General features: G+C 43.5%; 1 protein-coding gene across 1 annotated transcript in view; it reads right to left on the reverse strand.

The window, feature by feature from the left end:
• The window catches only part of CDS2 (CDP-diacylglycerol synthase 2), a 61,355-nt gene extending 47,117 nt beyond the window's left edge, over positions 1 to 14,238 (reverse strand). Inside the window, exon 1 of the mRNA XM_035005884.1 lies at positions 13,983 to 14,238. Within this exon, the coding sequence (XP_034861775.1) occupies positions 13,983 to 14,039 (57 nt within the window). The 5' untranslated portion in view covers positions 14,040 to 14,238. The remainder of the gene's footprint in view (positions 1 to 13,982) is intronic.
• Between the last annotated feature and the right edge of the window lie 128 nt (positions 14,239 to 14,366).

Below are 14,366 nucleotides of genomic sequence, written 5' to 3' on the forward strand. Positions count from 1 at the left end.
ACTTAGCAAAATCCATAAAATGGGAAATGTATGAAGGTTTACTGTTCAGAAAAACTTAGGTCCTATCACCTTCTGAGATACCACCTTCCATGAAAAGATTTTTGGACCACTGTGGGAAACAACGTTGGCAAGGAAATAACACTGTCTGTTCCTCATTCTACTTGACCTCTCCATGGTACTTGACACAGCTGTTCTTTCTTCTCAAAAACTTGTTCTTTCAGGATCTGGTAGCACAACACCCTCTCCTGACTCTTCCCTGATCTCCTACCCAGTGTCCTCTCCTCCATCAGCCAACTCCAATCGAACGCAGGTACTTCCCACGATCAGCTGTCAACTCTTGCCCTTCTTAATGTCAAGAGCAGAAGCCCAGAATTCAATCAAGAGGAACCATGTTTATCCTTCACCCCAAACACGGAACAACAAAAGTGTTGCAACAGGCTGCTTCTTTTTGTTTTGTTTTGTTTTGTTTTTATTTTATTCTTATGTTAATCCCCATACATTACATCATTAGTTTTAGATGAAGTGTTCCATGATTCATTGTTTGTGCATAACACCCAGTGCTCCATGCAGAATGTGCCCTCCTCAATACCCACCACCAGGCTAACCCATCCTCCCACCCCCCTCCCCTCTAGAACCCTCAGTTTGTTTTTCAGAGTCCATCGTCTCTCGTGGTTCATCCACCCCTCCGATTTCCCCCGCTTCATTCTTCCCCTCCTGCTACCTTCTTCTTCTTCTTTTTTTTTCTTAACATATAATGCATTATTTGTTTCAGAGGTACAGATCTGAGATTCAACAGTCTTGCACAATTCACAGCGCTTACCAGAGCACATACCCTCCCCAGTGTCTATCACCCAGTCACTCCATCCCTCCCACCCCACCCCCCACTCCAACAACACTCAGTCTGCAACAGGCTGCTTCTAATGTAAGATCAGCTCAGTCTTTCAAAACTGAACATTTCCTGTTGATAAAAGCAGACAGAAGGCGCCTGGGTGGCTCAGATGGTTAAGCATCTGCCTTCGGCTCAGGTCATGATCCCAGGGTCCTGGGATCGAGTCCCACATCGGGCTCCCTACTCCTTGGGAGCCTGCTTCTCCCTCTGCCTCTGTCTCTCCCTCTCCCTCTCTCTGTCTCTCATGAATAAATAAATAAAATCTTTAAAAAAAAAAAAAGCAGACAGAGTACATGCCTTTTGACCTCAATATCCCACTGAATTGAATGTCAATAAGCATAGTAAGGAATAAAACCACGGCCTTTTAGGCAGAAATAGTAAGGGACAGGGACCAACCACATACATGAGATTTCAACAAATTTCTAGATAACAAAGTAGATTGAAGAACTAAGATGGAGGAAAATAAAACAGAAAGTGTAGCCAAGAGCATATACTTCAGAAAGGCTCCAGAGAAAATAGAAGCCCTCTGCCCTCTGCTACTGTGGAGGAGTTCTGGACTGAGATCTGACATACAGGATGGTAGATGAGATTTAGGAGGTTCGGCTCCCCATCTGCTCAACCTAAAATGAAGCCTATCAAGCAGCAGGCCCCATCTAAGCACACAGAGGTCTCAGACAAATTCCTAGTCAGGAGAAAGGTAAGCCAAGACATTGCTGCTCATTCTTTCCTTGTCCAAATGGGAAAGCTTATTTGGGTTATCCTGCCCCCTTCAGCCTGACCCTCTTCCGCAACTGTCCTTGAAGGGGAGAGGGATGGAAGATAACCTTTAGTGCATGGTAACCAGACCCAGTGAGACTACTGGACATCAAACTGCGATACAGAACTCTGGGCTGCATTCAAGGACTAGCAACTGGATGGGCTTGGTGCCGCCTGCCTTAGGAGTAAGTGGTATGTTCTGCAGACTGGAAGAAAAGACTGGATCAAGCAAGCACACCCTGCAAACCCTCCCCAGTTAGCATTTTCCTGGGAAGACACACAAAGATTGTTAATATGCAAACTACATACAACGCACATGATCCTCAACATGATGTTTTCAGTCAATGTTTATATAGGAAACAAACATTTGTGTCTCAAAAATCCATTTGACTTTTTTTTTTACAGACTTACTTATTTTTAGGGAGAGAGAGTGAATGAGAGCACAGCGGGGGGGGGAGGGGCAGGGGCAGAGGGAGAGGGAGAATCTCAGACTCCCCGCTGAGCACGGAGCCCAACGCAGGGCTTGATCCCACAACCCTGAGATTACGACCTGAGCCAAAATCAAGAGTCAGACACATAAATGGCTGAGCCACCTAGGCACCCCATTTGACATTTTTAACAAAACAATACATGGGGAAATTTTTGAGTTATATTCCAAATAACAGTGGGAGGAGGTCAGAATCATTAAACAGATATCAAATCATTAGTCATAATTCAAAAGGAATGTATGGTCTTCAAAATTACTGGTATTTTGAGAGTGGTCACAGTGGCAACATATGCTTTGTGAATATATGATAAGAGGCTTTCTTTTAGGAAAAAAAATGGCCTGATGTCTTATAGCACCATACAAAGAAATTTTTAACGTAACAACCAGGGGTATAATAAAGCTCTATTCTGTAGTTTTTTCATCCTAAAGCATGGTCTACAAGAAGATGAAAGCTTGCCAGTTCAGGAAGCTCTACTACAACACCACCCAAACGTGACTGGGTTACCCAGTCTGACGATCCACTTGATAATGGATCCCATTATTAGGTTGACCATATAAGATATCCTCCAAACTGGGACACTGCAGAGCAAAGGAGAGTATCACCCACCTCATCCACATCCATTAGCAATGACTGCTTCAACCCTTCTCTTCCTTGGTGAGTAATACAGTTCATTAAGGCTGCAGTTCTTGCCTTTTTTTTTTTTAAATCTCAAGGCCTCTTTACACTTTTTTTAAAAGATTTTATTTATTTGACAGAGAGAGCGCGCACACATGCACAAGCAGGTGGGGCAGCAGGCAGAGGGAGAGGACGAAGCAGACTCCCCACTGAGTTGGGAGCCCAACGCGGGGCTTGATCCCAGGATCCTGGGACCATGACCTGAGCCGAAGGCAGATTCTTAACTCACTGAGGCACCCAGGCGCCCCCCTCTTTACGCTATTACTGAAGATCTCAATAGTTGTCTGTGTAAGTTACATTAATCAATACTTGCCATTATTAGATATTAAAACAAATTCCCAAAATATAAGAATACACAGTGTGGCAGTTTCTCAAAAAATTAAACACAGAATTACCATATGATCCAGCAATTCCACTTTGGGGTCTATGCCCAAAATAACTGAAAGCAGAGTTCCCAAAAGATATTTATACACCCATGTTCATGGCAGCATTATTCACAATTTGGATTGTTTGCACGTTGGGGTTACTGCAGAGAACACTGCTTTCAATATTCTAGAACTTGTCTTTTAGTGAACATTATGAACATTATGCACAGATTTCTATCAGGTAATCACCTATGGATATTCATAGGATTTGTATATACGTAGGTTTTATTTAAGATTTTATTTATTTGAGAGAGAGAGAGCACGCACATGAGTGGGGTGGGGTGGAGCAGACGGAGAGGGAAAGAATCTCAAGCAGACTCTAAGCTGAGCGAAGAACCCAGCCCAACACGGGGCTCAATCTCACGACCCTGAGATCACGACCTGAACCGAAACCAAGAGTTGGACACCAAACCGACTGAGACATCCAGATGCCCCTATATATAGCCTTCAGTAAATATTTGCTAGTTTCCAGAGTGGTTGTACCAGTTTATACACCCACAAATAGTATATGAACTCCACATACTTGCCATCCCTTAGTATTTTCAGTCTTCTTAATCTTAGACATGCTGATGGGTGTACAGTGGAATCTCATTGTGGGTTTTAATTTGCACTTCCCTAATTACTAATGATGTTGGGCACATTTTCATATATTTACTGATCATATGAAGAGCCCATTTAATTGTCTTTTTTATATATTCATTTTGTAGGAATTCTTTACACAGATTCTAGATGAGTCTTGTGTCAAATATATTTTTTATATCTTCTCATCTGTAGACTTCCTTCTCATCTGTAGATTTCCTTTTCATTTAGTTCTTAATTTTGATGTAGCTCTATTTACCAACTCTTTCTTCTACAGTTAGTGTTTTCTTTATTAGGGGCTTTTAAAATATCACTATACCATTATCACACCTATAAAAATTAACAATTTCTTTATATTAAATCTCCAATATTTGAATTTACCCAAAATTTTCAATTTTTTTCATAGCAGTTTGATTGAATCAGGACCCAAATAAGGTCCTGAAATCATTAATATACCTTAAGTCTTTTAATGTGTAGGTTTTATCATATCTATTGCTTCCGCTTTTCTTAAAATGGGGCAAGATGTCTCCTTGCCACATATTTTCTAAAGTAACCAGGTCATTTGTCCAGTGGTGTTTTTCAGTGTGTTCTCTTGTCCCTTGAATTTCCTGTAAACTAGCACTTAGAACTAAAGTATTGATCAGGCTCAAGTATGATTTTTGGACAAGATTCCTCCTCTAATTTGTACCTCCATCAAGAGATACACAGTATCTGGTTGTCTGATGGTAGCAGCATTGATGGTTATGGTCTCATTCTATCAGTTCAATGGGGAGTTGAATATATTATTTTTTCATTTATTCTATAAAGAGACACTTCTAATCAAATATTTGGTTACTCTAAGGTACAGTTCCTATGGGAAAAGCATGATAATGTCTCAGAACAACCTCTTTCTAAGCCCCATTATTTAGAGGAGAAAATTGAGGCAAATTACTGGGGGAGCCAGGTTACAAACCAAGCAGTCCAACTAGAAGTCTGTGCTTGTAACCACTAGGCTATAATAATGCCTCTTCTAAAATCAGGAAACAAGGGCGCCTGGGTGGCTCAGTTGGTTAAGCGACTGCCTTCGGCTCAGGTCATGATCCTGGAGTCCCGGGATCGAGTCCCGCATCGGGCTCCCTGCTCGGCAGGGAGTCTGCTTCTCCCTCTGACCTTCCCCCCTCTCATGTGCTCTCTCTCATTCTCTCTCTCTCAAATAAATAAATAAAATCTTTAAAATAAAATAAAATAAAATAAAATCAGGAAACAAGTGAATACTCAGTATGTCTTTGTGGGGAAGGAGAGACCACAAAGATAGACACTCTCATGCAGTTAGGGTGGCTACAAATTTACGGCAGGAAGGAAATATATTAATTGTATCAAAAGCTTAGACAATGTACATCCCTTTTTAAATCAGCAGTTCTAAACATAGAACTTATCTAAGGATATGCATGTGCAGAAAGGGTTTTTTGTGTTTTGTTTTATTTCAACAAGGGTATTTCCTGCAGCTTGCTTATAAGAGCAAAACACTTAAACAACTTAAAAGCCTGACTGGTTCAATAAGGTACAGAAACACAATGAAATGACACATAGACATTAAAAATGATGCTGGTTATGTATTTACAGACTTGAACAATGTTTAGGGCATATTCTTAAGTAAAAAAAATGAGTTATAAAACAGTAGTATACATAGTACATGAATGTGCAGTGCATATAAAAAGAAAGGCTACGCACCAAAACATCAACGACAGTGGTTCTCTCTCAATGGCAGGCTTGAGGTGATTTCTTTTCTTTTTGGTGCTTCTACAATGAATATCTTTTTTTTTTATCTGTTTCTTTCATAATAAGAAAAAGTTTGAAATACTGCTTATAAAGAACTTAAAGAACCTTAACGATGTGGGAAAATGCTTCTGAGAGCATAAAAAGGCAAGCTGTCAGATCATACATGGTAACTACTATTACAGCTGTGCTCAACCACATGCATTTGAACAATGGTTGTTTCTCTGCGTGATGGGACTGTTGGTGGGTTTCATTCTCATATGTATACATTTCTGCGATTTCTACAATAAATATATGCCTGATGAAGTAACGAGATGGAGAAGAGCTAAAACAGATTTTGAGAAAATAAGATTTAAACAGGTAGAGGTAGGGAGAGGGGTGACAGGGAAAAAGCACAATTCAGGAGGTGGAAACAGCAAGAGCCAAGATTGGTATCACAGGGGTACCAAGCAAGAGGAGGGACTGGGTAAGAGAGAAGACTTTATAGTCTTCTACAGCCATAATTCTTTTTTCTTTTTTCCCCTCTAATTAGTAGGGTGATTTCAGAGCTGTTAGAGGATAGAAAGGACAGGTGAACTAGAAGTGACTGAGTACAAATCCTGAAGGGATGGAGCTCACTTAGAGGGTTCTCAGTAGTGCTGAACTATGTGAAATATGCAAGAGCAACAGGTAAGGAATCCAGGTAACACCTGGTTAGAACCTGTGACCTGGACGGGGTGAGGGAGCAGAAGACACAGGGATCAATGGACTTAACCTAGAGCCACTTAGAGATCTGATTCTACTTGCAGAGGAGACAGAAAGAGGGCCAATGTCTAGAACAAGAGAAGTCAGATTTGAGATAGTCACTGGTTAAGGGATATGCACCAAGGAATGTCCTGAACATCACTGAAACCACCAGGACTAGCAGGACATAGATTGTGGGGAGGAGGCTCTGAGAATCGCCCACTGAGGAATCTGGGGTCAATGACAGAAATCCTCTCACCATCAGGCACCCAGGAGCAGAGAGTATTGCCAGTAAATCCCACGTCTCAACGGCTCTTTCTTTTTTTTTTTTTTTAAGATTTTATTTATTTATTTGACAGAGAGAGACACAGCGAGAGAGGGAACACAAGCAGGGGGAGTGGGAGAGGGAGATGCAGGCTTCCCGCTGAGCAGGATGTGGGGCTCGATCCCAGGACCCCAGGATCATGACCTGAGCCGAAGGCAGACACTTAACGACTCAGCCACCCAGGCGCCCTCAACGGCTCTTTCAAAATCACAGCACAGTCTTCACAGAGAAGCCCCAGGCTGGCCCTCTGGTGACCCTAATACAAAGGACTTGGTGCCAAATGGTAATAAAAGGACATCTGACTTTGGAAGGACATATCAGGTCCTGCACCAAGAGCAGGTACTCATGAGCACCGGAACTTGGTTCAAGAGGCTGCTTCTGCAGAGCACTAGGGAGGAGGGGAGGTGCAATTCACAGAGTACCCTTTGCACCTTTCAAATTCTGAACCATGCACTGCCAGTCAAAATGACACAATGAAGTTTAACTTTCTTGAAAAGGTCACTCAACCTAGTGGGCCCTATGCCATCCGCACTGTCGGGGCAAACAGCATGGGAACAAAGTTTGGAGACTGGCAGGGTGAGCTGCCTAATGGATCCAGCCTACCATCGCTGGCGCCACACCACCATGCCACAAGGCTTGGAAGGCAAGAACTCTGCCCAATGCCAGGAACAAATTCATATTTTTCCAAGTTGACCCTGGCAAAAATACTCATCATGAGTCAGGGTCTTTAGGTCTCTTTCACAAACCAGAGGCAGCATAGCACATGAAAGGCTGTGCTTTCTCACGCCCAGCAGCCTCCAGCATGGGTCAGGAAAGGCAGGGAGACTGTCACAGCACAGGGAACACGAAGCCGTGTGCAGCAGTTACTCCACATGCCTACTGGAAATGCAAACGAGTTCAGTATACTCCACCTGGGTGGATCCTAGAATAAATGGAAGAGCACACAAATCAGAAACACAGGAGTCCCCTTATCTGCAGTTTTGCTTTCCCAGGCCCCAGTTACCGGCAGGCAGCTGGGGTCTGGAAGCAGGTGATCCTCCTAAGGTATCGTCAGAAGGTCAACAGTAGCCAACCTCTAAGTCCCAGCGCCTACATCATTGACCTCACTTCATCTCCTCACACAGGCATTTTATCATCTCACATCTTCACAAGAAGGGCGAGTACAGAACAATATTTTGAGAAAGAACATACTCACATAACTTTTATTATAGTATATGGTTGTAATTATTCTAATATTGTTGTTCATCTCTTACTGTGCTAATGTGCAAATTAAGATTTATCACAGGCATGTATGTATAGGAAAAAACACAGTGGATATAGGATTCGGTACTATTTGCAGTTGTAGGCATCCACTGGGGTCTTGGAACATATCCCCTGCAGATGGGGGGGCAGGGTTAACTCTATTGATGCTCACATTCTTTCAAACAGTTTAAAGGATGATTATTTGCATCCTTTTGCAACTGGGAAATTAGCTACAAGATTCATTTTTGTGCATTCAGTTATATTTCTTCAAATCAATGGAGAAAGAATGAAATATTTGGAGATTTGGAGCCAAAACTGGTATAAAATCCTGAACATTTTCTTCATGAACACAGACACCAGCCCTCCCTCAGAGCTAACAGAGCCTGTATACAGCAGACACGGATTCAGTGAATGTTCTATGGAGAAGGTGTGTTGAATACTGAGTGACTGATCATTGCTGGAACAAACGGTTCTGACACTGAAAATCATCATCCGCAAAGCAGCCTCATGTGCAGCTCAGTGTGAGGAGCCCAACCACACTGGGAGTTCCTTTCAAAGATACCCAAATGGCTGCTCCCAGGAATGGACTTAAGAATATATAAACCACCAGTAACTGGGAAAACTGGACCTAATCAACTTTTTCTGCCAATTTTTTTTCCTCAGAATCTCCACATTTACTGAGAATTTGCAAACACACACACACACACACACACATATATTTTGAAAGATTCATTTGCTATTTTTCTGATTTGTACAGCCACATAAGAAAAATAGGTGCTATTTGGGTATGTTTTTAAGGTCTGTAAATTAATTTTGTACCCTTGCGGGCAGCATTATGCAACATAATGAGACAAAAACCAGAAATAAGAAAACCATACTATGACCCATTCTGCCTCTAACAAGCTGTGTGACCTTGAGCAAGTAAACTCTCTGGGATATGGTATCCTATCAAATAATGACTTCTAAGATCTTTCTAGTTCTAATAACCAATGAGAACAATTTAACATTTTTAAAAGATATAAATTCTAATGAAATATCACAAATCAGTACAAACACAAAACATTTCAAACAAAATCAGCTCTTTTAAAAAAAAAAGATTTTATTTTTAAGTAATCTCTACACCTAACGTGGGGCTCAAACTTACAATCCTGAGACCAAGAGTTCCATGCTCTACCAACTGAGCCAGCCAGGCACACCAAAATTAGCTTTTTATTTATTTATTTAAAGATTTTATTTATTTATTTAAGACAGAGAGAATGAGAGACAGAGAGCATGAGAGGGAGGAGGGTCAGAGGGAGAAGCAGACTCCCTGCTGAGCAGGGAGCCCGATCCGGGACTCGATCCCGGGACTCCAGGATCATGACCTGAGCCGAAGGCAGTCGCTTAACCAACTGAGCCACCCAGGTGCCCCCAAAATTAGCTTTTTAAAAAAATTTTTTTAAAAAACTAATTTTTTTTTTTAAAGATTTTATTTATTTATTTGACAGACAGACACAGTAAGAGAGGGAACACAAGCAGGGGGAGTGGGAGAGAGAGAAGCAGGCTTCCCGCCGAGAAGGGAGCCCGATGCGGGGCTCCATCCCAGGACCCTGGGATCATGACCTGAGCCGAAGGCAGACGCTTAACGACTGAGCCACCCAGGTGCCCCCCCAAAAAACTAATTTTAAGTAGTCACAAAATGGGGAGTTGCATTTTTAAACTTACACACTTTGATCAACATAAATAATAAAATTAAAATGGTGGGTTACGTGACAAATCTTGTACCTTCTCTCCCTGTTTAAGAACCATAGTCAAGGGCATCTGGATGGCTCAGTCGGTTAAGCATCTGCCTTCAGCTCAGGTCATGATCCCAGGGTCCGGGGATCGAGTCCTCCATCAGGCTCCCTGCTCAGTGGGAGCTCGTGCATGTGCTCTCTCTCTCTCTCAAAAATAAATAAATAAAATAAAAATAAAAAGAACCATAGTCAAGGTTTACTGATTTTTCAATACCCAAAGTATTTCTCAATAAGAAAACAAGTTGAAATAGAGCGTTTCTCCTACATCTGTAGTTTTATAGCTCTTAAAATAAGATTTCATTTTTTCAGTAATTCACTCTTAAAAATCAGAAAAACACTTTTAATTACTCACCACTGTCCCCAAATATATTAGAGCTAGTGCACTGAAGGGAAGATAATCGCATACAGCAATGCTGCTTCTATGGCTAAAGCCTGCCTGTAATTCTGAACACCGAAAAATTGAGCAAGGAAATGAACTGAAAAGACAGGCCAGGGCGCCTGGGTGGCTCAGTCATTAAGCGTCTGCCTTCAGCTCAGGTCATGATCCCAGGGTCCTGGGATCGGGCTCCCTGCTCCGCGGGAAGCCTGCTTCTCCCTCTCCCACTCCCCCTGCTTGTGTTCCCTTTCTCGCTGTATCTCTCTCTGTCAAATAAATAAATAAACATCAAGAAATTTTTTTAAATTAAAAAAAAAAAAATCGGTCACAGAAGGCCAAGCCCTGTCTGTAACACTTTCCTTAAAAAGTGATGAATAGGGGGCGCCTGGGTGGCTCAGTTGGTTAAGCGACTGCCTTCGGCTCAGGTCATGATCCTGGAGTCCCTGGATCGAGTCCCGCATCCGGCTCCCTGCTTGGCAGGGAGTCTGCTTCTCCCTCTCCCACTCCCCCCTCTTGTGCTCTCTCTCTCTCTCACTCTCTCTCTCAAATAAATTTTAAAAAAAAATCTTAAAAAAAAAAAAAAGTGATGAATAGGGAAAAACTACTCCAAGCACTCATAACTTGATGATTTAATCATCTTACAAGAGTGGAAGGTGACTATTATTTTTTTCTATAAAACTGTATTTCAGCCAGAAACAACCTTAGCTCATATATTATCACAATGTGACAATTCCTGCCCTACCTATGTAACATGCATATTCATTTAATCCAAAGGAATATCCTCTGAAGCACATGCTACTTTATCACCTCCATTTTAGGGATGGACAAACAGAGGCTTTTACAAGTGCCTTGCTCAAAGTTACACAGCTGGTAAGTGGCACAGTCCTTGCTCCTAACGACTGTCTTCAGTTAAACTTTAAACTCTTCTTTCTAAATGGTGTCACTATTTCCTTCCCATGCTGGCTTCATCCATCTACAAAGGAAGCCTTGAAACAAGTAAAGCTCTAATTTAAGTAACACTCCAGCACCTAAATACAGCAGAGCCTTCACTCTAACCTCCAAAACAAAGTCTCCTGAAATGCCAAACCCAACATAAATTTTAAGATGACAATCTTTTGGCCCATGTTTCAACTTTTTCTTTCCTAACCTTCATTGGAAAAACATGGTTGGGCAGAAAGAGGATCATTCTCAAAGCTTAAATTCCAAGTTTCTTAAATTTGGCAACAATACTGTGCTTTGGGACTTTAAAATTATAAGCACGGTTCCCAGTGGAAAACATTTCCTTTATTAGCAATTGGCTTTGAAAATTCCATTCTAGGATGCTAAATATAACAAAATACCTTCTGACTTCTAATAAACACATTCTCCAGATTATTTTGAAACTAATGATTACTTACTTACAAAATAATTTTGCCACAACCATTAAGCAAATGGAACATTTTAAAGAATCTTTCAAATGTGTTCCACTTCTTTTAATGAACTGACCTGATATTATTTTCTGAATTCTTCTACTATGAAATAAGAAAGTTCTCATTTCACAATTCATTTCTTTAAAGAGAGAGCCTTGTTTTATTCTAATTTTCTTTTTTTTTTTTAAGATTTTATTTATTTGACAGAGAGAGAGAGAGAGAGAGATAACAAGAGGGAGAGCACAAGCAGGGGGAGTGGCAGGGAGAGGGAGAGGGAGAAACAGGCTCCACACTGAGCAAGGAGCCTGATGTGGGACTCGATCCCAGGACCTTGGGATCGTGACCTGAGCTGAAGGCAGATGCTTAACCACTGAGCCACCCAGGAACCCCTATTTTATTCTAATTTTCTTAAGCTTTAACAGAAGAATATCAGCAAAGCCAGAATCATGAAAATAGGTTTTTCAAACTATGAAATAGAGTAAATATTTTTAAAGATTCTATACATTCATCAAAGGCACATAAAGCATTTCACAGTTCTTAAAATGTATCTTTATTATTAAAAATACCATACATGGTAGTTCAGAAATACTGAGTGATGGGGCAGGGGAGGAGTTGAGTGCCTTGTTCTGGGTTAATGGACTACATGAATCAGGTTTTTAACCGAATGCAGTAGCTGCTGTGTTTCAGGGAACAGGCACTTAGTGGAGCTCACAACCCCAGGCATTCTGTCATTGTATAAGTGGTTCAAGTGCAGTTGTAAAAATTTAAGGTACCTTTAGCTGGACAGCTCCTCATGTTCTCCCTACCTAAAACACGGGAATGAGAAAGTAATTAAGACTCAACTGGCACTTTTTCTCTGGGAGATGGATCCAAGGAATTGAGTGGGGAGGGTAAAAACTTTCACCTCACAATCCCATGGAGTGTGTGTTTTTGTTTTCACCAGTAAGTATGTCTAACCATTACAAATAGCTTTTCAAAAAATACAGCCCACTGGTTATCGTGCCTTCTTTTGTCTCCCTCTCTTCACATCTTTTAGGCCACAAAGTCCCTTAACATTAAATCTTAAACAGGGCTACACAACCTCTATACATCTAAATATTCACCAACTAGTATATGCAGGGTAGGGCAGAGTTCTTTCAGGCCCAACCAGGATATTTAATGGGAAGATAAGAGATTTCAAAGTACCGTTTCTCCGCAAGTGACTCCTAAGCTTGCACTGGAACCCTGAATTTTCTCCAAAATTTATTCTAAAAATTAATATGAAGAGTTCTCCTTGAATGATCCAGTGTCAACAGCAGTAACAAAAAACTTGTTTAACACCCTATTATCTTTCACCCCTAACATGTGTTCTAGTATAACTGCTCTGTCGACACCCTGTCCCCAGATTTTGTGCTTTCTTCCTTCCTGGTGTTTCCCTGACGTTCCTTTCCTCCAGTTGTCAAAACCTGCAAGCGACATACATAAGTGGGTGCTGTAGGCCTGGGGTAGGACAACAGGAACTGGTGGCAACAGTCCTCAGCTCCAGCCCCATGTTAATCAGGTGGGGCTATGATGGCAGATCTTCCAATTATCCACATAGGCCTGAAATTCAGACTGTTAGGAGAAACGTTCTGGTTTTTAAAATAGCATGTGACCAAAGAAAACATGTGCAGGTCACCCGTTGGCAACCCCCAAGTTAACCAGCGTCTTCCATTCTGACCCAGGCTCCCTCGGTCCATTCTACACACCACTGCCAGATCCATTCACCAAACACACTGCTCCTGAAGCTCGAAATATTACCGCCAAGCCCCAACCCTTACGCTGTCATTCAACGTCCACCGAACCAACCGCTCTCCACCTTCCTCAACTCCCCTACACGAATCTTTCACTTCGATGAAAGGTGTCTACCCCCCTCATCCCTCACCCCCCAACCAGCTGCGTCCCCGCCAAGATGGCCTCTTTTTTTTTTTACCTTCCTGCTCTACCCCATCAGTGCCCACACTTGAAGCAGGAAACCTATACTGGGAGTACACCTTCCAAAACCTGCTGACGACGTGAGTCAAGAGACCTCTCTGCTTAATTTAAAACCAATAGATTTCACTTTCAAGAAAGAACTGAAGTCTCCTAAGAGGCAAATCCCATGGCCTTGTCTTGATAGCCGCCTCCTCGCCCAAATAATATTTTAAGAGGGAGCAGAGAGCTTCAGACTGGCTCAGATGAGTCTCCTGCCAAAGAAGGCTTTGCGGGGTCCCGATGTCTCCACACCAGGAAGGCCTCGGGGAGCTGGGAGACTGGAAGGGGACCCCAATCAACCCTGCGAGACAAGTGGCCCCGGCAACCTCCCGCGCGCTCCTTCCTGCGCACGGGAGATGCCACCCCCAACCAGACCCCAGAGCCGGGGTTCCGACCTACCGCCCCCTCGTGCGCGCTCCGCCGAGGCCCCCACCCAAAGACCCTCGGCGCTGCCCGGGGCCGCTGTCGGCGGCGACAAAGGGTCAGAGAGCGAGACGACACCCCTGCGCGCGGCCCCGCGAACCTCCGGGGGGCGCCGCTGCCCGGCCGCGCCAACCCCGACGCCGCCGCTACCTTGTCCTCGGGCGGCGCGTCCGGCTCCCGGACCGCCCTCTGCCTCAGCTCGGTCATGCTTGGAGACCCCGGCGCGACGTCGCGGCAGGCGAGCAGCGCAGCCGCCGGAGCGGGCAGCTCAGCGCGGGTAGGCGCGGACTCCGCTCGGCCGGCCCCGCCCCGCCTGAGCGGCTCTCAGGACCCACCACAGCCCGGCCGCGGGCCGTGGAACTCGGCCCCGCCCAGCGCCGCCGCCGCCCTTTCACCCGGGCGGAGCACGATCGGCCTGTTCCAGCCCCGGCCCCGCTCGCTCCGCTAGGGAGGAGGGCCCCGGAGCAAGCGCGCACGCGCACCGCCGCCATCACGACCGCAGAGATCCACCAATGGTGAAAATCCATCAGGGAG

The sequence above is a fragment of the Mirounga leonina genome, unplaced genomic scaffold, assembly GCF_011800145.1.
Source record: "Mirounga leonina isolate KUSES-001 unplaced genomic scaffold, KU_Mleo_1.0 Mir_150, whole genome shotgun sequence".
Classification (NCBI taxonomy): domain Eukaryota; kingdom Metazoa; phylum Chordata; class Mammalia; order Carnivora; family Phocidae; genus Mirounga; species Mirounga leonina.